The sequence below is a fragment of the Cervus elaphus genome, chromosome 12 (assembly GCF_910594005.1).
Source record: "Cervus elaphus chromosome 12, mCerEla1.1, whole genome shotgun sequence".
NCBI lineage: Eukaryota > Metazoa > Chordata > Mammalia > Artiodactyla > Cervidae > Cervus > Cervus elaphus.
In genome coordinates this window covers 46,786,918-46,810,697 of record NC_057826.1, presented here as the reverse complement: position 1 = coordinate 46,810,697, position 23,780 = coordinate 46,786,918, and the positions used below count along the sequence as shown (strand labels likewise).

At 36.3% G+C, this 23,780-nt stretch overlaps 1 protein-coding gene across 1 annotated transcript in view; it reads left to right on the top strand.

Moving 5' to 3' along the window:
* NEDD4 (NEDD4 E3 ubiquitin protein ligase) overlaps positions 1–23,780 on the top strand; it is a 132,553-nt gene that overhangs the window by 5,566 nt on the left and 103,207 nt on the right. Inside the window, exons 2-4 of the mRNA XM_043919325.1 lie at positions 9,920–9,993; positions 16,146–16,224; positions 16,317–16,355. Of these exons, the coding sequence (XP_043775260.1) occupies positions 9,920–9,993; positions 16,146–16,224; positions 16,317–16,355 (192 nt within the window). The remainder of the gene's footprint in view (positions 1–9,919; positions 9,994–16,145; positions 16,225–16,316; positions 16,356–23,780) is intronic.

The following is a 23,780-nucleotide window of genomic DNA, read 5'->3' as shown; positions in this document are numbered from 1 at the left end:
ATATGTTTCTGGTATAAGTGATCTTCCAATCATGCAGGTGTGTCCTCTGTCTGCCACTTCTGCACCCTGCCTTTAGCTCCCTGCGTCCGTGGGTGCCAGTGGGAATACTGCCGTGTATGTCTCTGCTGTCTTCCTCTCTCTCCTCCGAGTCCCATTCCAGCGGCATGCTACTGAAGCCTCTCTATGTGGCCCCTTCCTCTTCTCAGTTCCCCATGCTGTGGACCTGCTGCTCATGCACCTCCATGCACCTTCCTGCTCCCCCCAAACTACCTGAAGCCTGCCGTTGATTCCTCTGCACCGGGAAGAGAAGAAAAGGGACTACAATTTTTTTTTTTTTAAACAGCTAACTGTCACCAATTCATATATCACATGGGAATAGAATCTTGGAGGTACCCTTTAAATACATCACTTAGGGAGAGGAGGGGTATAAAAATTGGAATTTGACTAGGTCGTAATTATGGCCCTGTCACTTACAGGACACCTGGTATAAGTTTTTGACATTTGTCAGAACAGGATATTTAAGTCAGCTATTTGCCTACCTCCTAGCTATATCTGGTATTAAGAATATTATATTCTACCACACCTGGAGACCTATGAGATTGCTGATTCGAATTGCTAAACTCACTGTTCTACTGAATCAATGTTACTGACTTCTTCCTTTTTGAAGCTTCCATTTAGTCTGTATTCTGTCCCAATCCTGTCAAAGTTTTAAGAGGATAAATGAACTGAAATGTTAAGAAATCTTCAGATAAATCCTGAGAGAAAGACACAGAACAAACAAATACAAAAATGTCTTGATGAGACTTTTGTGAAATAAATATATCTGTAGCATAGCCTCCTGGCCTGACCCAAATACTTGACTTTCCTTGAGTGAGCCATGTTGGAGTGATGAAAAGACTAATGTGGACAAACAGTCATGTCAGTATAGATAGATGCTTTAATGAAAATATCCTCCTCCAGGGTAAAAGAGTCAATTGAAATGTAATCATAGTTGCCTTTAATTGAATACATGCTATACACAGATCTCCAGATTCTGTGTTCTCTATACTTTGTAATTATCACAACTGTCCTCTGAAACTAGGTACTGCTATCTTCATTTTACAGATGGGAAATCTGAAATTATGATTTGCTCAAGGACTCAGTCTCAGTAGGTAGCAGATGTAGGATTGAAACTCAGAACTCTTTTGTACCAAAGTCATGGTCTTTCCTCTGTCCCACTGCAAATAGTCGCTCAAATAAAAGAAATTAACAGAAGAGATTCTTGCTCAGGAAGAGGATGAATGAAACATGTGCAGAATTAACTTGTATCTATTCCTCTGTTCTTCTGAATCTTCTGTCTTTTTTTTTTTTCTTATAGCCTTTCGGTGGACCTATGAAGTACTTGAAGTCTGTATTTGCTTGACAAATACTTGTTGAACATTTAATATATATAAGGCATTTGAGTCAGACCATTTGGTTATAATGAAGGACAACAGACTTTGCTGAATTTATAGCCTAGAGGGAGAGAGGGTCATTAAATATATAATCACACATCAGTGTTTCATAAATGTTACGAAGGAAAAGGTGTGTAAGATAAAAGTATATAACAGGAAAAAAAGCATTAGTCTTATAAGGAGGAGGGGAAAGAATATGAGGAAAAGCAGAGGAAGTACACTAAGGATGGATAATAGTTAGCCAGGCAGGGAAGAGGAAACGCCTTCTAGGTAAACAGAAGTGCATGTGCAAAAGATGAAGTGGAGATGATCATAAAGACGCCTCAAGTGTTGGAGAAAGAGGGACGGTATCAGGAGTTGAATCTGGAGTGGAGAGCAGACCCCAGTGAGGCACGGCCTTAAGGCCATTTATTAAAGATTTTGTATGGGATCCTAGGGCTTCCCAGATGGCACTAGTGGTAAAGAACCTGCCTGCCAATGCAGGAGACATAAGAGATGTGGGTTCAGTCCCTGGGTCAGGAAGATCCCCTGGAGAAGGAAATGGCAACCCACTCCAATGTTCTTGCCTAGAGAATCCCATGGATAGAGGAGTCTGGCGGGCTACTGTTCATAGGGTTGCAAAGAGTCCAACACCACTGAAGTGACTTAGCACGCATGCATGCATGGGATCCTAAGTGCAATGGAAACTCACTGAATACCTGTGTTACCCTACACACACATCATCACCACCACCAACATTGCTATTATTTTTCTCATAATTTTTCCTCACATATTTAATATTTTATTTTTTTGTTATTTCTTCATTTCTTCCCATACCTCTGACTTTCCATCTGGGTTGAGTTTTTTTTCTGCCTGGAGTACCTTCTCTAGAATTTCTTTCAGTGAATGTTTCCTGCTAATGAACTTCATTGGTTTTTGTCTGAAAATGTCTTTATTTTACTTTTCTTTCCAGAGGGCAGGGAGGAGTACAATTTATCCATAGTGAAATGCGCATCTTAATGTACAATTTGATATACAATGATTTTCAACAACATGCATAGCCAAGTGTAGCTGACAACCCTATTAAGATGTAGAACATTTCCATCACTCCTAAATGGTTCCTTGAGTCTTCTTCCATTCAACTTCTTACCTTCACTCAGGCAACTTTTTATTGCCATGAATTAGTATTGGTCCGGAAACTTCATTTAAATGAAATCATACAGTATATACTTTTTGGTGTCTGGCTTCTTTTGTTTAATATTGTGTTTTTCAAAGTAATCATGTGGTTGTTTGTTTTAGTAGCTCATTGTTTTTATTGCTGAAGCTTCCCTGGTAGCTCAGCTGGTAGGAGAGGTCAGCAGGCAGGTCTCCCTGCCTGCTAGGTAGGAGACCTGACCTGGGTTTGATTCTTGGGTCAGGAAGATCCCCTGAAGAAGAGATAGGCTATCCACTCCAGTTTTCTTGGGATTCCCTGGTGGCTCAGATGGTAAAGAATCCACCTGCAATATGGGAGACCTGGGTTCGACTCCTGGGTTGGAAAGATCCTGTGAAGGAGGGCATGGCAACCCACTCCAGGATTCTTGCCTGGGAAATCCCGTGGACAGAGGAGCCTGGCGGGCTGTAGTCCATGGAGTCACTAGGAGTCAGGTGACTGAGGGATTAAGCACAGCACTCAGTATTCCACTGTGTGAATTTACCAGATGTTTATGCACCCTGCTTTTGATGGACCCTTCATTTGTTTCCAGGTTTTGGCGATTATGAATAAACCTACTGTGAACATTCATCTATAGATCTTTTTTATGGAAATTATATTTTCCACAAATATAGGATATCAACTTGATATGTTTTCTTCCAGACATATTTTAAATGTAAATAAGCATTGGTATATGTGTGTGTTAAGTCGCTTTGGTCATATCCGACTCTTTGCGACCCTATGGACTGTGGCCTACCAGGTTCCTCTGTCCATGGGATTCTCCAGGCAAAAATACTGGAGTGGGTTGCCATTTCCTTCTCCAAGGGATCTTCTGACCCGGGGATCAAACCTGTATCTCTTATATCTCCTGAATTGGCAGGCAGGTTCTTTACCACTAGTGCCACCTGGAAACCCAGAAGCATAGGTATGGTGTAACACATTTTAAAGTAGTGTTGAGATGTAAGGTAATGATGAGTTTCTTTTGGGGGGAGGTTAATGATTGAATAAAAAAGTTACAGCTCTTAAATGAGGAATACTCTTGCAGCTGCATTAACTATAGCACTTCTCTTTCTTACCCTCATGCTCTTTACCTGCAGTTCTAAATTTTAGTATCCTTCATAATCACCTGCAGAGTTTGCTTAAACAGACCACTGGCCCATCAGTAGTCTATTTTCAATAGGTTCAGAAAATTTCAATAGGTTCTGAAAATCTGAGTTTCTAAAAAATTCCGATGTGATACTCATACTACTAGTCCAGGGAATACACTTTGAAAATCTCTACTGTCTCTTAAATCTAAGAATTCTGGGTATTCTAGTTTATTGTGGTCATTATTGCCAAAAACTCCTGAGGAATTTTGTTCATATGTAGCAAATATATAGCAGTCATATATATATTCCAGCATTACTAGGACAGACCTGATTTCATTTAGTTTTCAATAAAGATGATCCAGCATTTATATTTTCATTTATATTTATACTTTTGTAAAATGTTTCAAGTAAATTTACACAGCAGAGAAGGAAAACTGCCATCAAGTCACAGGTTCCAATATTTAATTTGGAAAAAAGTTATATTAAAAAAAGTTAAATCCCTCCCTCCTACCCTAGTACATTTTTTGTTATGTAAATATTCAGTATTTATATTATTACACTATGTAGATATAGTATTATTCACATCTGAACCATTGTACCATATTTATAATTATTTATTGTACATTTTTGTTTGCTTTCATTTTCTGAACAACTGTCACATATTAAGGGAATCCTGGCAGTTCAGTAGTAAAGAATCCACTTGCCAGTGCAGAAGATGTCTTCTGCATTGGGTTCAATCCCTGGGATCGGGAAGATCCCCTTTAGAGGGGGAAATGGCAACCCATTCCAATAGTCTTACCTGGGAAGTTCCTTGGACAGAGGAGCCTGGTGGGCTACCATCCTTGAGATCTCAAAAGAGTCAAACATAACTGAGCAACAAAACAACATCACAAATTAAATTGCAAGCTGCCTGAAAGCTTTACAACTACTCACTGTGTTTGCACATACACACATATGTAATGAATGCTGTCCATTCCCTTTTCTGCATTCTTGTTAAAGACAGCTTCTTGCTATGTTGCATTCCATCTGAACGGCTTGCACTCTACACCTGTCATATCATTATTGTCTGCAGGATTCCGTTGATCAGCATGGTGAGAATTCTCTTGATCTCTTTTCTGTGTTGGATCCAATGTTTTTTTTCACCTCTTGTCTTCCTCTTTCCTGATTTATTCTCATCCTTTGTATGAGTGGGCAGTTACTGTTCACTAGAGCATTTCACAATAGGGTTATCTGAACCTATCATTATTGGTTATCTGAGCCCTATCAATAAGTGTTATCTGAACCAATCCCATAATGGTGGGATTCTCACATACAGTATATACCCCCAACCCCTTTGACTTCCTCATAGAGAAGTCTTCCAGTCTTCTGGGCTCAAGAAGTGGAGGGGCTGGGAGCCCACTGTTTGTGAAGATTTTCCCTTGCTTTTAATTTGGTACCTTATTCCTACTTTCAGCTACTTCAGAAAGATTTGTTGTTAATCAAGAATTTATCATCCCCTACTGTTTGTCAAGTAATCTGCTGAGTTCTATAGAGGATGCAGAGAAAACATAAAGATGAGTTTCTTGGTCTTCAAAATTTCACAATTTTAATAAGCGAGAAAGACACATAGTTTATTGCCTCAGATACAAGATGGTATGTGATAGATGCTATGTAATTGAGCCTGTAACAAAGAGAAGGAAAATTCATATCAAGAGTTTCAGAAAAGATAGCATTTGGTCTTTAAAAAGTGGACAGGAGTTTTTTTAAGGAAAAAAAATTAAATTTATACCAAACCTTTTAAATTAAATTTTCAAACCTTTATCTCATTATTGTGGGTAGCTATTTTCATTGTTGCATATTTACTTTATCCATCTGAATTTATGATTTTATGGAGTTGTCACAGAATAGATAACATTTGGCAACTTGATTATTCCAATTAACAGTATTTTCTGTCATTAAATAATATTAATAATTCAATTTTTAATGGTCTCTAAAGAATCTGCTCAGATGATATAGGACTTTTAACAATGAAGGGGTAGAGGATGGGGAAGTATCTCCCAGGCAGAGGGACTCCAGCGTGTATAAAAATTCAGAGAAAAGTAAACACAGGACATGTCTTTTTTAAAAAGTAGACTGGTGGGAGTGGGCCACGAAAGGAGGGGAGAAGGATGAAGAGGTTCACAAAAATTCTCCCAAGACCTTTGAGAGATGGAAAGACTTAAAGCTCTGGATTTCCTGTTCCTGGTTTTTATTTATTTATTTGGTGGGGGAGGTTGACAGAAGATTAAGGCATAGTTAATCACTGTTTTCATGAATTGTAGAGAAACTCTCAGCCTTTGGAAAGCTGCTTTTAATTACTGAAGCTGCCTGCATTGATAACACATTACCAGTTTGTTTCTCCCTGTCCTTGAAAAAAGCCACACATCTTTGCCTGCAATTTTCAACCTTTTCATTTCACTTTCAAAAATCAGTAAAGCTCCCTTATGAGTGAAAGAGGGGGAGATTCCAACTTTAGTGAAGAGCCCTGGTCTGCTTGAGGATAAAGTCTCTGTTTTGGTTAAAGAAAAGATGTTTCTTTTTTTTTGTCTGTTTTTTTACTCATTTGAGTACTACCTAGAATTCTGTTAATAGTACTTTTAGTGTCACGATTCTAAAGTTACTGAAGAGTTTGGTCTCTAGTTGCAACATATATGGCCTTCTTCGTTTTCAAAGATAATGTGGGTGTGATCTCTGATGGTGGATGTGATCAAAGAGAGCAGTGGGGACAATTTTTTAGCATAAACTTATAAAATGAAATTATATGAATGCAAATATGAAAATAAATGGTATTTCTTATTTAGTTTCCTGAAAGAATCTTAAATCAATGTAGCTTTACATCATTTAACCACAGCATCTGAAGTAAGTAGTTCTCATTTTTGTGGTTGTAAAATGCAAGGATAAAGTTTAAAAGTTAAATGTGTCTGTGACTGTAAGTTATTACCCCTTGGAATTGTTTTTATTTAATGCTTGCTACATTTCTTCAGGAGACTTCTGGGGGATGGTTTCAGTAGAGGCTAATGTAGGTGATTTTTAAGTCAGGAGATGGATTAACAGTAACAAATATGGATCAGCTTTTTTTTATAAGGGAATGATAATTTCTTCCCTCAATTAAGATCATATACAAATCACAAACAATTGTCTACACTTAGAAAAGATAAGATTATCAAATAACATTATTTTCTGAGGGCACCTTTGATTATACTTTACCGCTTGAAAAAATTTGTATTTATTAAGTCATCCCTGAAAAGATATCTGATTTTCAGAATCAGTCTTGGGAATTAGTACCAACTTAATAGAGTAGCCACTTCCCATTCAACTAGTATAGGAAAATTCAGTTGTAGGGCCAATGGAATATTTTAATTGACCTAATTATTCAGTGACCTTCCAGGAAAAAATGGTAGTTCTGTAAATTTCTTCAGATTTTTGGAAATCAGTCCCCACAGAAAACAGAAATTTCAGTTTATGTTTTCCTCTCTGATTTTCAATTGCCTTTATTTCTGATACTTGAGGATTTCTCTTTTTACTTGCAAGATTGGCTGTGTATTTAATATTTGGTGATGGAGAAAAGTTATAAAATATCTAGTATCTCTAGTCAAGGATTTTTGTGTTATATGAATTTGTTGTCTGAGTTTTGTAGCTTTGAGGATATTTCTGTTATCATTTTAATTCACTGAAACTTCCAGGAGTGAGGGTGCTTCTAAGTATTTAGAAATGGAAGAAGACTGAAATAAATACCTATGATATGTATGTTATCCCCCATCCAGATTTCTCCTTAAAAAGGAACATGACCTACTACTTGCTGATGGGCTATTTTACTATGTTTTAGAATTTTTATACAGTTTTAAAAGGTTAGTTATTACAAAATATTGTTACCATTCCCTGTGATGTATAATACGTCCTTGAACCTATCTTATACCCAGGAGTTTGCTACTCTGCCACCCTTATATTGCCCCTCCCAACTTTTCCCCACTGGAAACCACCAATTTGTTCTCTGTGTCTGAGCCTGCTTCTTTTTTTGTTGTACTCCAGTGGTTGGTTGTATTTTTTTGATTCCACATATAAGTATATCATACAATATTTGTCTTTCTCTCTATAACTTATTTCACTTAGCATAATGCCCTGCAAGTCTATCCATGTTTTTGCAAATGGCAAAATTTCATTCTTTTTTGTGGCTGAGTAGTATTCCATTGTGTGTGTGTGTGTGTGTGTGTGTATCACATCTTTTTTATCCATTCATCTGGCTGATGGAGTAATTTTAGAATAGAACCAGTTGGGTTCCTCTCTGTTAGGCAACATTTATTTCACATTTGTTGATCTTATAAATGCTACTGTGAAACTGTTGGCCTTGTGTACATCAGTGATAGTTTATCTAGGGCTTATATCTAATAGTGAAATTCCTGGGCTATTGATTTAGAGCTTTCAATAGATATTGCCAACTATCTCTTCAAAATTACTCTCGAACAGTGTATTAGAGTTCTCGCTTGTGTTTGTGTTGGCAGCACATACACTAGAGATCTTTCTTATTACTGGTGAAATTGAGGATCTTTTCATGTGTTTATTGACCATTCTGTATGATTTCTTATATTATGTTGTTTAAATATTACTTTGTGGGTGTTAGGAGTTCTTGATATATTCCAGATGGGCTTCCATGGTGGCTCAGTAGTAAAGAATCTGCCTGCAACGCAGGAGATGCAGGTTTGATCCCTGGGTCAATCTCCTGGAGGAGGAAATGGCAATCCTCTCCACTGGTCTTGCCTGGGAAATCCCATGGACAGAGGAGCCTGGTGGGCTACAGTCCATGGGGTTGCAAAGAGTCAGACAGGACTTACCAACCAAACAAAAACAATATACCCTGGATAATCATAATTTGCACTTGGTATATATATTTTAGATATTTCTACTCTGTGTGTCCTGTTGTTTTTTCATTTTGCTCATGGCATCTCTTTTCACACAAAGGATACGTAATTTTAGTGTCAGATCTAACAACTTTTTCGATTAGAGTTTGTATTTTTAAAAATTCTTTCTTCAATGTCAGAAATATTCTAAAATATCTTAAGAATTTTTTAAAGTTTTCTTTTTCATTGTTAAAATTTGATATATCGGGAGTTTGTTTTTATATGTAGTATAACATAGTGATCAAATATTATTGTTTACTTCTTTACTCATTCTCACTCCTCTGTATGAATTTTAGAATCATTTGTTAAGATCTATGAAATAATTTAAGGAAGGGAGTTGGAATTATATTGATTTGTAATTTACTTTGGAGAAAACATATAATAATATTAAATATTTACTTCCATGAATATGGTGAACTTCTTCATTTATTTGTATTTTCCTTATTTTCTTTACTTACAGATTTTATCCATAAAGGTCTTGACATTTTTTCTTAATTTTGTTTCTCTGTATCTAACAGTTTTGCTTATTTGTGAATTTTTTAAATGTGTATTCTGTCTTATAGTATTTTTACCCACCTTTTTATTTTAAAAAATTTCAGATCTTTGGGACAACAAAACAATAGTGTAATTGATTACCCATCAGTCAGATCCACAAATTGGCAACAGTTGGTTATTCCCTTTACTTCCATATACACACACATTCACTCATGTTCAACTTTTTATTTGCTGAACCATTAAAGAGTGAGTTGCAAACTTTATCTTACTTTATCCCTAAATACTTCAATATGTATCTCTTAAAAATAAGACATTCTTACTTAAAACCTCATCATGCTATTATGATACCCAAGAATTTTAATGTTTCATACATTAAAATATGAATACATTATAGTTTTATTTAATATATAGTTTATTGAATGGCATTTTAAAAGTAATTTTACCTGTCTAAATAATTATTATAAATGATGTGAACTCTGAATTTTGTGTTATCTTATACCTAGCAAAAGTGGTGAATCCATATAAGTTCCAGTAATTTGGTTTTGGATTTTCTTGGCAACAATGATACATTTTTGCTCATTATAATAATTTGACTCTAGCTTCTTTGGGTTTTCTTTGTAGATAATCCAGTCATTACAAATAACAATACAATTTTTATTTTTCTCTGTATACTTTTAGTCATATTAATTCCTGAAAAAAGATTCTTCCAATTAATTTTAATATCCTGTTATCTTATTTGGTATGTATATATTTAAAGATATGTGTCTTAATTAAGTTATACATTACATGAAAATAAAATATAAAATTTTTGTATTTTAGGAAAATTCCCGAATTGTGAGGGTAAAAGTTATAGCTGGAATAGGCCTTGCCAAAAAGGATATCTTGGGAGCTAGGTAAGTATAAGTTGGGATGTAATTTTAAAACTTTGTATTAATTAATTAATTTTTTCTAACTTTGGTTAGATGAAAAATTGAGGGATATTGTTAGTAAACTGTTGTATGAAGTTGGTTGTAACCAGTTGGTGGTTTACCAAATTCCTTGATATCTGAATTACAGAATATGTGAAATTAGGCAAAGGTATAACTCAGAAAGGTAGTTACAAGGTACATTAGTGAGTTCTGTTTCTGGGAATTAGTAAAATTCTGACTGACTAATCCTTTATCAGTTAACAACCATAAACTGTGAACATATTACTGAAAGCAGCAACTTAAAGGCCGTGGAGAGTGCAGAGCAGGTAGAGTCTAGTGAAGAGTCCCTGTTTGGAGGTGGGAGTTGCACTGAGTGAGTCTCCAATTTATGAATTAGTCTGAGGTCACATGGAATCAGAACATGGAAAAATCATAATATTCATGGCCTAGGAAATCAGAAGACTTAATCTGGAGAAAGCATAGAGTGGTGAGGATTCTGGAATGGAAAGAACTGGAAAGGAGATTCCCAAACCATGTCTACTGTCATTCCTTGCTGACCCTGAATCGCACATATGATAGCAGATTGCAGACAACTTAACTAAGGACAAAAGACCAGAACAGAGACCAAGGGTGCGGCCCAAGAAACAGAGCTTGTGGTTCTTGTCCACGTAAGGTAATTAATTACATGATAGATTTAAATGAAAACATAAATTCTCATCAAAGAGAAAATGCAGCACCCACAGTCTCTACAACTTAACATTTATAATGTCTAAGATAGAATCCAAAGCTATATAATCTATAAAAAAACAGGAAAATGAAACACATTCTCAGAAGAGGAAAAATATGCGCTCACACAAGTCAAAAGATTGGAAATCTCAGGAATAAACTAGAAACAATAAAAAATGAAAATTCTAAAACTGAAAAATATAGTATATTAAATTAACATTCTTAGATGAAGTTAACAGCAGAATGGAGATGAAGAGGAAGAATCAATTAAACTTAGAGGTAGAGCAATAGAAATTATTTCTCAGCAGGAGGTGAGAGAGAAACAGATTAAAAAAAAAATTTAAATGAACACAAAGAGAGCCTCAGGGACTTGTTAAATAATACCACACAGTCTAACATACATGTAATTGAAGTCCTAGAAATAGAGGAGAGAGAATGAGGCAAAACACTGTTTTAAGAAATAATGGTCATATTTTTTCCAAATTTGATGAATAACACAAGTTTATAGTATCAAAAATCACGGAGCAGGATAAGTACTGAGAAGAACATACTGAGGCACATAATAGTCATGCTGTCGAAAGCCAAGGATAAAGGACTGACAAAGGACTCAGAGAATGACAAATTATATACAAGGGACCTATAGTTCAATTGACTACTGACTTCTCACCAAAAACCACAGAGCCCAGATAAAAAATGGGACAATAGAATAACTGTCAACCTAGAATTCTCTACTATATTCAGAGAAAATATTCTTTGGTGTGATGACAAAATAACAACATTTTCAGATAAATGAAAACTTTGAAACTTTGTCACTAGCAGACCTGCACCCTAATAAAATCTAAAGGAAGTTCTCCCAGGTAAAGAGGGTAGATAGCATATGGAAACTCAGATCCTTACAAAGGAATATAGAGCATCAGAAATGGTAACCATCTGGAAACATCTGAAAGACTTTTTGCTCTTTTCATCATAATTTTTTAAAAAGCATGCCTGTTTATATCACAGCTTATTGTTTTTTTTATTATCTTATAGATGGAATACATATAATGATTATTGCATAAAGGACAGGGATGGTATGTGTTATGAACTTTTTAGTAGAATGTAATATATTAAGTGTAAGTGGAATAAAAAGTAGAAGTGTATATTGCAATACCTAGATGAACTGCTGAAAATTAATGTAAAGAATTATAGATTAAAAAGCAATCAAAATTTTAAAATGAGATTCTTGGGAAAAAAAATACTTAAAAGGCCAGGAAAAGAACACATGATCAAAAAAAAAAGAGCGAGTGAAAAGGGAAAGAAAGAATAGAAAACCAGTAATAATTTGACACACCTAGATCTAACCATAACAATTGCATTAAACATTAATGAACTAAGGTGAACATGAGGTAGAAGTTATTAGAATGGGCTGAAAAAGAAGACCCAACTAAATACTGTCTATAACTGATGCACTTAAAATACAAAGACACAGCTAAGATGAAAGAGAAGGGATGCATATGCCATACAAACAGTAAGCATTTGATGACTAAAGTGGAGTTTTGAATGTCTGATAAATGGATTTCAGCACATGGGAATTTTCTTATGAATATAAGATTTGTTCAGGTCAACCTCTGTCATATTAATACAGTCCAGAAAAAAAAAGCAGCATGATCATTTCAGTAGGTGTAGAAAGTGCATTTGTCAATATTCATCATCCTTTTATGATAAAAACTGTCAACAAACTAATAATAAGATGCAGAATAGTTTAACATCTGAAAGTTAATTAATATAATATACCATATTACTAGAATAAAAGGAAAGCAATCATTTCAATAAAAACCGAAAAAGCATCTGACATCATTGAGCACCCATTCATGATGGAAACTCTTAGCAAACTAGGGATAGATGAAAGTTGTAGATCTGATTAAGGTTTTCTGTGAGAAAGATAGTAGCTAACGTTATGGCCAGTGACGACAGTCTGAATGCTTTCTGCTTAAACTCATGAATAAGAAAGTTTGTCTGCTTTCACATTCAGCTCAACATTGTGCTAGATATCCTAGCCGTGCAAAATGACCAGGAAAGGAAAAATAAATACAGACTGAAAAGGAAAAACTTTTTATTTGCAGAGAGTCAGATCATGTACATAGAAAACCCTAAGGAATCTACAAAAAAAAAGCTGCTAGAGCTAAAATATAAGGCCACAAGATACAAAGTCATTGTACAAAAATTAGTCATATTCTTACATCTTCTAAAGGGAACGACAGAGGATGAGATGGTTGGATGGCATCCCTGACTCGATGGACATGAGTTTGAGCAAGCTCTAGGAGTTGGTGATGGACAGGGAAGCCTGGAATGCTGGGGTCGCAAAGAGTTGGACACGACTGAGCGGCTGAACTGAACTGATCAATCAGTTAACAATTGGAAAATGAATTTTTAGAATTTAAAATTCATTTAAAATTAAAAACTTAGAAGAAATAACTTTGACAAAAGATTTGCAAGTACTGCACACTGAAAACTACAAAACATTGCTAACTAAGGGAAATTGAAGAGCTAAATCAATGGATAAACATTGTCATATTCATGGATTGAAGATATGTTATTGTTAGAGTTGTATTTCTCTCCAAATTGAGTAGATTTGGCTCAATCCTAATAAAAATCCCGGCACTTTTTTGAGAAACAGATGAACTGATTCCAATATTGTTATGAAAAGTCAAAGGACACAGAATAGCCAAAACAATTTTGAAAAAGAACATAGGCCACATAGGTGGAGAATTTATACAACATAATTTCAAGATTTTCTATACAATCAAGACAAAGCAGCATTGGCATAAGAGTAGCTATATTGTTCAGTGGACTATAATAAAGAGTGTAGAAGTACACACACTCCCCCCACACACACGCATACATATGCACATGTATGTGGTCAGTTGCTTTAAGCATTAAGGTAATTCAAGAGAAAGGATAGTCTTTTAAATGCATGATACTAGAAAACTGGTTATAGGTGTGGAACAAAATTAAGCTCTGTCCTTATCACATATAATATAGAAAATTAATAAGAGTTAAAATTAATAAACTTCTAGCAGAAGACATAGGAGAAAATATTTGCTCTACTGAGTTACACAAAGATTTATTAAATAAGACTCAAAAAATATGCACCATAAAAATTTGAAAGAAAAATGTTGAAACAGACTTCATTAGAATTAAAAACTTCTGTTGTTTGAAAGACACAGTTGAAAGTGAAAGTGATAGTCACAGTCCTGTCCAACTCTTTGGGACCCTATGGACTCTAGCCCGCCAGGCTCCTCTCTCCGTGGGATTCTCCAGACAAGAATACTGGAGAGGGTAGCCATTTCCTTCTCCAGGGGATCTTCCCAACCCAGGATCAAACCTGGCTCTCTTGCATTGCAGGCAGATTCTTTACTGTCTTCTGAAACACTGTGTTGTTTGAAAGACACAGTTAAGAAAAGGAAAAGGCAAGCCACCGATTGGAGAAAATGTTTTCAAGACATGTATCTGACAAGCACCTTTAATTCACAGCATATAAAAACTTCTTATAACTTAGTAATAATATGATAAAATGGCCAATTAAAAATGGGCAAAATTCGTGAACAGATATTATCTGTGAACTATCCAGGTGGAAGTGTCTAGCTGGGTTGTGAGATCAGGAATATATATTTATATTTGCATTTATGTTTTATATTTATATTTGTGAGTATACAGTTAGTTGTTAAAACCATGGGTGAGATTTTGAAGGAAATATGTAGAGAAAACAAAAGAAAGAACCAGAAGGGTCTTGTGTCATGAAAGCTAAATGAGATGAGTTTCAAGGGGAAAATGGTCAGTAATATCAAACATATAGAAAGCCAGCAAAATAAGTGACTAGAAAGTGTTAATTGTTTTAGCAAGATTGGTGACTTTTCATGGACTGGGTCTGAAAGAAAGAGGTGGAAGCCAGATTATAGGGCTTTGAAGACCACTGGCTGTTGGGGAAACGAAGGAAGGGAGGTTGTAGGCTGTCGTGGTTGTGAACAGGGTCTCTGGAGCCAAGTGCTTAGTTTCAGTCCTCACTGTTCCGCTTCCGAGCTGTGTCGTTTGGGATGAGTTGACTTTTTTAAGTCAACTTAAAGTTGACTGTGTTTAAAACAGATAATAACCATACCTGCCTCATAGGTTGTTATCAGGATTCCAAAAGTTAATATGTATATATATAAACCATTTATAACAGTGCCTGACGCAGAGTAATTGCTGCATATGTGTTAGTTGTTATTTGTGTCGTTATTATTACAGATTTTTCACTTGTGAACTTTGACTGAGACAGGAAGAAAGTCTAGTTTGCTTTGCTGGAAGCATGAAGGAGAGTCAGGGAGTGGAGGAGCTTAATGACATTTATATGACTGGAAAAACCTAAGTCAAAATAGATGATGCAAGGCTCCAGAGAAGGTGGGAGGACACTAGACAAGGGCGACTGGGTGAAATACCTGAATCACTGAAGCTGGGGTAGGATGGACTCTGATAAATACCAGGATGTTGGGAGTACTGTGATGCCTTTGATTTTTGTTAGTTAAAGTAAGAGTGAAGGTTGGATGGGGGCTTCCCAGGTGGCGCTAGTGGTGAAGAACCCACCTGCCAGTACAGGAGGCATGAGAGACACGGGTTTAGTCCCTGGGTCAGGAAGATCCCCTGAAGGAGGGCATGATGACCCACTCCAGGATTCTTGCCTGGAAAATCCCTTGGACAGAGGAGCCTGGCGGGCTACAGTCTATAGAGTTGCAGAGTTGGACAGGACTGAAGCGACCTAGCAGCAGCAGTAGCACCAAGCTTGCAAGCGGAAATGGGAGGAGGGAGTTGGTGGTGGAAAATAGTGGGTACTTGGGATCCCCAAGGGACATGAGAGAAATTTGACCATGGAAAAGTAAAATGTCAAGTCTTTTGCTTTGCAAACCTGAATATCACAAGGATTTCCTTCTCCATGTCTCTTTGTACAAGGGTTACCTGGCACACAGTTATTTTGAACTCAAACACTTTGTCTTTATTTTGTAAGAAGAATTTATACCTGTGAGATAACTTGAAACTACCTTGAGGTCTTACAAAGCTATTCTTGAAAATCATTGGATTAACCTTCTTAACCCAGAAGAAGAAGGCATGTAATACAAAATTAAACAAAATTTCAAAAATATTAAGAGGTTGGAAATAATTGAATTGTGATTAAAAGGTTTTCTTTCTAATTCTTTGTCTGTTTCTCTATCATAGCATTTCAGCTTTTTAGCTAGATACTACAATTACTATAATTACTTACCCCTGCCTAAGGAACCCTTACTTTTAAGTGTAGAAAATAATTGTAGAAATTGTTAACAAGGAAAATTCTGTAATTTTTGTAGTTTGAGTAACCTGAGTTTGGGAATAGATAACAATTAAATTTTTAAAAATTTTAACAGTGATCCTTACGTGCGAGTGACGTTATATGACCCAATGAATGGAGTTTTTACAAGTGTGCAAACAAAAACCCTTAAAAAGGTTAGTATTTAAAAATTTTTAAGTATATGTTGTTTTATTTTTGTATAATGAAATATTGAAAAGTTAGTTATACTGTGTTTATTGTCTTTCAGACTTTGAATCCAAAATGGAATGAAGAAATATTATTCAGAGTAAGTATGCATTTTATTTCATTATAACAACAAAGACTTTTTTTCTCAATAGTTTAGAACAATAAGTTCTCACAATATTCTAAAATGTATCTGACAAGAATTTGTTAAAATTTAAGCGTTAAATCTAGGTATCCTCATGATGAGATGGCCTTGGAACCATTTATTTTATTATGAAAAACATGTGTAAGGTAATGAGACAAAGGATGATTGTAAGCCTGAATTATCTTATTCTAATTTATTTCTGATGGAGAGACAGTCTTATTCCAATTTTGCAGATTTTTGTGTTTTTCCTTAAAGATGATACAACATTTGTGTTTCTCTTAAGTCATTTACTATATACACTGATCCAGACAAGAGATGATGAGAGCCTGCCAACAAGTGGATCTATTATACATCCTTCATCCACATTCCTGCCTTCTTCCTCACCCCACTTCACTGTCCCATAAGAACAAACTCCAGCCTCCCAAGAGGACCCTCAAACTGACAGGGACACATGATGTATATGGGAACAGTGATTTAAATAACTATGGATTGCTCATCAGAAACTGAGTTGAAATAGCATAATTAAGGTTGTAAAGAAAAAAGAATGATCAGCTCAGAATGCTGTATCTAATAAAAATATCCTTCAAGAATGACAGTGTATTAAGGTATTCAAAGCTGAGAAAAAATAAGAGAATTACACTTGGAAAACTAAATACTCTTTTTCTAAAACTAAAGCTAAATACTACTTCTCTGGTAGAATAAGTAGACCAAAAAATTCAGTAAAGATACAGAAGTCCTGAGCAACATTATCAAATCAGTTTTACTTAATTGACATTTATAGACCTACCAACAACAGCAGAACACATGGTCTTTAAAATTGCACACAGAATATATCCTGAGTAAGCTGGGCCAAACCCCAAATCTCAATGATGTTAAAATAATTTAAATCATGCTAAGTATGGTCTCTGACTGTAATGGAATTAAAGTAGGAATTAGTAACACAAAAATAACTGAAAAATCCCCAAATATTCGGAAGTTAAACAACACACTTCTAAATAATACAGGAGTCAAGTAAGAATTCTCAAAGAGAATTAGAAAATATTTTATTAGAATGTAATAAAAATACAGCATCAGTACATCCCTGGCAGTCCAGTGGTTAAGACTCTGCACTTCCCCTGCAGGGGGTGTAGGTTTGATTCCTGGTTGGGAAACTAAGATCTCACATGCCACATGATGTGGCCAAAAAAAAAAAACCACCAGCAGCAAATGGATAAAGGAGATGTGGTATACAAGGAATACTCATGAATACAGTGAATACTCAGCCATAAAAAAGAATGAAATAATGCCACTTGTAACAACATAGATGGATGGACCTAGAGATTATCAAGTTGTCATACTAAGTGAAGTAGTCAGAAAGAAAAGACAAATACCATATAATATCACTTCTATATGGCATCTAAAATATGATACAGATGAACTTATTTATTGTTTGTATCTGATAATCTCAGACTCCTAATTTAGGGGACCCTTCCCCACCCCTAAATTAGGTGTTTGAGATTATCAGATACAAACAATATATATATAAAACAGATAAACAACAAGGTCCCACTGTGTGGCATAGAGAACTATATTTAGTATCCTGTAATAAATTTTATCGGAAGAGAATATGAAAAAGGGTATATATGTGTATGTATAACTGAATCACTTTGTTATACACCAGAAGCTAACACAATACTGTAAATCAACTCTTCTTCAGTAAAACCAAACCAAACAAAAACCCAACAACATCAAGGTTTGCAGGATGCAGCTACAACACTGCTTAGAGAGAAATATATAGCATTAAGTTATATTGAAAAAGAAGAAAGGTCTTGAACAATTAATCTAAGCTTCCACCTGAAGAAACTAGAAAGTAGCATCATTATAGAACCGACAGACTTTAAATGGATAAGTAAGGGATGTTATGAACACTTCTGTGCTTGTAAGCTCATTAACTTAGATGAAATGGACCAATTCATTTAAAGACATACCCTACTAAAATTTTAATAAGAAATAAATTACCTGACAAGTTCTGTTAACTCTTAAAGAAATTACACTTGAAATTAAAAACCACCCAATAAAGAAAACATTGATACCAGGTAGTTCCACTAGTTGAATTCTACCATGATTCTAAGGAATAAATAATTCCAATTCTATGCAGTGTCTTACTGAAACTAAAAGAGGGACTTTTCCCAATTCTTTCCTGAGGCCAGCATTATTCTGATACTGAAACCAGACCAAAGACTTTATAAGAGAATTAAAACTGCAGACCATTTATCCTCATGATCATAACCATTCTATGTTAAGTTTGTTAAATTGGGTCCCTTCCATTCTGAAAGGGCAGTAATTTGTTCTCAAATTACTTATGGAAATGGGTTTGCCTTTCCTATCTGCAAAACCTCAGCCAGCACAATTATGTGGGTGCGTACGGAATATGTGTTCATAGGGGTGGAATCTATGCAACATTTCATCCTTTTAGGGGACCCAATTCACAGAGAAGGAGGTGCAAGAATGAGCCCATGACCATGGATCCATTAATCACATGATCTACCACACCATCTAGAAGCAGGCACTGGAATGGCCTACTGAAAGCACAACCCAAGCACCAATATGGAGACAGTACTCTGTAAAGATGGCATGCCAGTTTAATACTTAAGCCAGAAACTTCAATATGAGCTGTATTCACAACAGAACGTATACACGGTCCAGGAACAAAGGAGCAGAAGTAGAAGTAGCCCCACTTACCATCATTTCCAAAACCCACTGGAGGATCCCTGGAACTCTGGGCTTTGCCAGGTTAGAGATCCAGGTCCCCAGAGGGAGCACACACCTTCTAGGGGACATACCAAGGATCCCATTCAACCATGATCTACACCTGCTGCCGGGGCACGATGGACTCCCTGTATCCAGGAGCCAGCAGGTGATTGAGGCTGTTACGTGGTTTCTAAGGGACCAACGGGAGAATTAAATGAGCTCATTATAGGAATCACTCTATATCCTTTTAAGTATTTAATGGTGGTACAAATCTATGATATTCCCACTAGGTTGCCATATTTTTATTTGCTTTTTTAAACAGCTTTATTAAGATACAATTAACAATTGTGTGCAATTCAGTGGTTTTTAGTATGTTCACGGAGTTGTTCAACCATCACCAAAATCTTAAAACATTTTCATCACCTGCAAAAGAAACCCCATACCCATTGTTACTCCTCATTTCCCCCCAGGATCTGCCCCCTTTCCCAGGCAATTCCCAGTCCACTTAAGTCTCTTAAAGAGATTTGCCTATTTTGGACATTTTGTTTAAATGGGATTATACAATATGTGGTCCTTTGTATCTGGCTTCTTTCACTAAATGTAATGTTTTCAAGGTTCAACCATGCTATAGCATGTATCAGTACTTAATTTCTTTTTATTGCCAAATAATGTCCCATTATATGGATAGCCACACTTTATCCATGCATTGAGTGGGCATCTGAGTTGCTTCCACATTCTAGCTGTTACGAATAATGTTGGTATGAACATCTGTATACAAGTTTTTGCGTGGACATCTATTTTCATTTGGGACTTACATACCTAGGAGTGGGATTGCTGGGTCAAAAGCAGAACTGCCAAAATGTTTTCCAAGTGGCTTTACCATTTTTATATTCCTACCAATAGAGTATGAGAGTTCTCACTTCACATCCTCGACAACACTTACTATTATCTGACTTTTTATCACAGCCTTCCTAGTGGGTGCAAAATGATATTTTATTATAGTTCCCTGATGGTTCATGATACTGTGAATCTTTTCATGAGCTTATTGGCCAGTTGTATATTTTCTTTGGAGAAATGTCTAGTCAGGTCTTTTGCCTGTTTTATAATTAGTTTATTTATCATTTTGTTATTGAGTTGTCCTGCTGCTGCTGCTGCTGCTAGGTCGCTTCAGTCGTGTCCAACTCTGTGCGACCCCATAGACGGCAGTCCACCAGGCTTCCCCATCCCTGGGATTCTCCAGGCAAGAACACTGGGGTGGATTGCCATTTCCTTCTCCAATGCATGAAAGTGAAAAGTGAAAGTGATTTTGCTCAGTCGTGTTGGACCCTTAGCGACCCCATGGACTGCACTCTACCAGGCTCCTCCGTTCATGGGATCTTCCAGGCAAGAGTACTGGAGTGGGTTGCCATTGCCTTCTCTGAGTTGTCCTAGTTCTTTTTATTTCTAGATACAAGTCTCTTGTCAGATACATGATGTGCAAAAATTTTCTCCCATTCTGTGAGTTGTCTTTTGAATTTATTGATAGTGTCCTTTGAAGCACAGAAGTTTTTCATTTTCATGATGTTTGGTTCCTTGTGCTTTTCTTGTCATATCTAATCAATATTGTTCTAATTTACTATCTTCACTGGAGGGAGGACAGTTTCAGAGGCTTCCACTTGGCCTTCTCAGTATGATCGTTCTTATCCCACAAGCCGTAGATGCAATGTAGTAGTGGTAGTGAGTAGATCCGACTTCCAGTACACTTGAAAAATAGAAAAGTGACTTTTGGGTGGATCCACAGAACCAGTGAACTCAGTATAAATTGAACATTAGTCAGGACCCCGTTTGTAATCAGGTCCCTTTAAGTCCTGCATTTTTGTTTTTAAATTTTGTTTTTAGCTGTGCTGGGTCTTTATTGTGGCACATGGGCTCTTCGTTGTAGTGTGCAGGCTTCAGTTTGTCTCGAAAAATCCATAGAAATTTGGAAGTTAAACAGCATATTTTAAATAAGCCATGACCAAAAAGGAAATTATAAGGAAAATTAGGAATCTTTTTAACTGATTGGCAATGAAAACATACCAGGATATGGATGAGATAAGTGCTTAGAAATTTGCATCTTCAAATGCTTTTATACAAAAGAAAAAGGATATAAAATTGATGATCTAAGTTTCTACCTTAAGCAAAAAATAAAAAGTAGAGGGAAGAAAATAAGAATGGAAATCAATAAAATAGAACATGGACAAAAAGTCGAGCAAACAAATGAAATTAAAGATAGTTCCTTGAAAAGATTAAGAAAATTGCTACATCACAGCAAGCCCAAATAAGAAAGAAAACTCAAATGACCAGAATCAAGGAGAAAAGGAATCTCAAAATGTGGGTAGAAATAAGATAGTATGGATGTCTGTTAGAGGAATTAAAATTATGCAAATTTTAAATTTAAAACTGTAATGAAAAATTTTCCCATTATTTTTTATGATTTTGATTTCCTATTAAAAAGGATATTTGAAAGTCGGTGGTAAACTCTTGAGTTAGAGATATTACCACAAAAATAAGAAAGACGACCATTTGAAAATGCACACCAGGCTTAGGACTCTATTGCCTTGTACTCGTTTCTTTTACCATAATTTCATGGTTACCAAATGTTCTAGCCAGTATTACTTTATTCTGGGATCATGCATAGGTCATGCATTTATTTTAATCATAAATTTCCAAATTTATTGTGAGGATAACTAGATAAATTTGTGTGGATCAATGCTAATTCATCACAGCTAGCTATAGAACTGAAAACTCATGGTGATTTAGCACCTGCTGTACAAAGGACATAATTATGTGTGGTTTTCTATTTTCTTCTTTGTCATTTCATTATTTATACATAGCACAAACTGTTTTCCACTGAGTGTATTCAACAGAGAAATAACTATTGAGATAACATAGTATAGTAAAATCTTGGTTATCTGTCATTCAGCCGAATGGAAATTGTGACCACAAGTTGAAGGGAGATTTTCAAGTTCGAAGAAAGGTTTTTTTTTTGTGGAGAACTCTTGTTGTTTAGTCACTGGGTTGTGTCCCGACTATTTGTGACCCCATGGACTGACTGTAGCCTACCAGGCTTCTCTGTCCATGGGATTTCCCAGGCAAGAGTACTGGAGTGGGCTTCTCCAGGGAATCTTCCCGACCCAGGGATTGAACCTACGTCTCCTACATTGGCAGACTGATTCTTTACTACAGAACCAGAAATGTTACTGGTAAATTAATAGACAGGATGACTCCAAATTGAAGTTAACGTTCACTTGCAAAGTATAGTAAAATCTGCACATACAGTTGCTCACGTGAGACCAGGAGAGGCGAGTTATCAGGAGGGAAAACAGCCTGACACGTTAGGGAGCCATATGCTCCTTAGATGCTCTGTGCATCAGCATAGCATAGGAGCCTCTGAAAAAGGACCACTGCATTCCCTGCACACCCATGATGACCAGTTTGTATCTTTGGTATTCACACACATCTTGTTATATGTACATAATGTGTATATGTTCATGCATGTATTAGTATTACGTTACAGAAGCAACATGTATACCTTAGATATTTTTATAAAAATAAATAAAAATCAGCTGTAATTTAATTTCCATAAAGCCACCACTAATTGTATGATAGTCTGGTATTTTTTCCTATGTATTTTTATCCATATATTTATCCTGGCAACCCACTCCAGTATTCTTGCCTGGAGAATCCCAGGCACAGAGGAGCCTGGCGGGCTATAGTCCATGGGGTTGGAAAGAGTCGGACACGACTGAGCAACTTAATACTCACTCACTCACGGTCCCTACCCTCAACAAGGCTTACTGTCTGCTGTGGAGCCCTATGAACTAGTTTCTCAAAAGTCTTACCAATGTGCTGAACCGTGTGAAGGGAAAACAGGGTGCTAGTGAGTGAATGTCAGGGATATTAGAGAATTTAGGGGAGTCCCTAAGTGTAAAGTATTTAAAGTAGGCCCTTCGTAGTGTATCATTTAGGATGCTTTCAGCTTCCAGTAACAGACTCACTGTAACAGCTAAAATTGGCCTAAATGATAATTGCATTTATTATTTATCTTCACAAGAAGCAGGCGTAGAAGAGAAGTAGGGACTGCAGCAGCTGAACGGGGTCATGTGAAGCCCAGCTTCTCTGAGATTCTCTTGGCTTTCTGTCCTTGGTCACAAGAAGCCCTGCAGCAGTTCCAAACGACATAGCCTCTGATGATGATGTCCAGAGATAGACCCTATCAGTCTCCTTTAAAAAGTGAAGAACCCTTTTTCAAAAGGTTGCCTGGGAGACTCATATGTCTTGGGCCAGAATTATGTTGTGTGCATATTTCTAACCCAGTCATGGATAAAGAGAGTGGAATTACTGGGAAGCTTAGAGGAATCAGAAGTAAGCTCATGGGAGGCGGGGTAGGGGGAATAGCTGCTGGTATCCCTGACCCACATTGTCATCCAGTATTTCAATAAAATCAGAGTTCTGTTAGCTAGGAAAAAGGATGGGTGACCCATTAATAAAGCACGAAGTATAGTATGGGGCTTCCCTGGTGGCTCAGATGATAAAGAATCTGCCTTCAGTGCAGGAGACCTGGGTTCAGTCTCTGGGTTAGGAAGATGCCCTGGAGAAGGGAACAGCTACCCACTCCAGTATTCTGGCCTG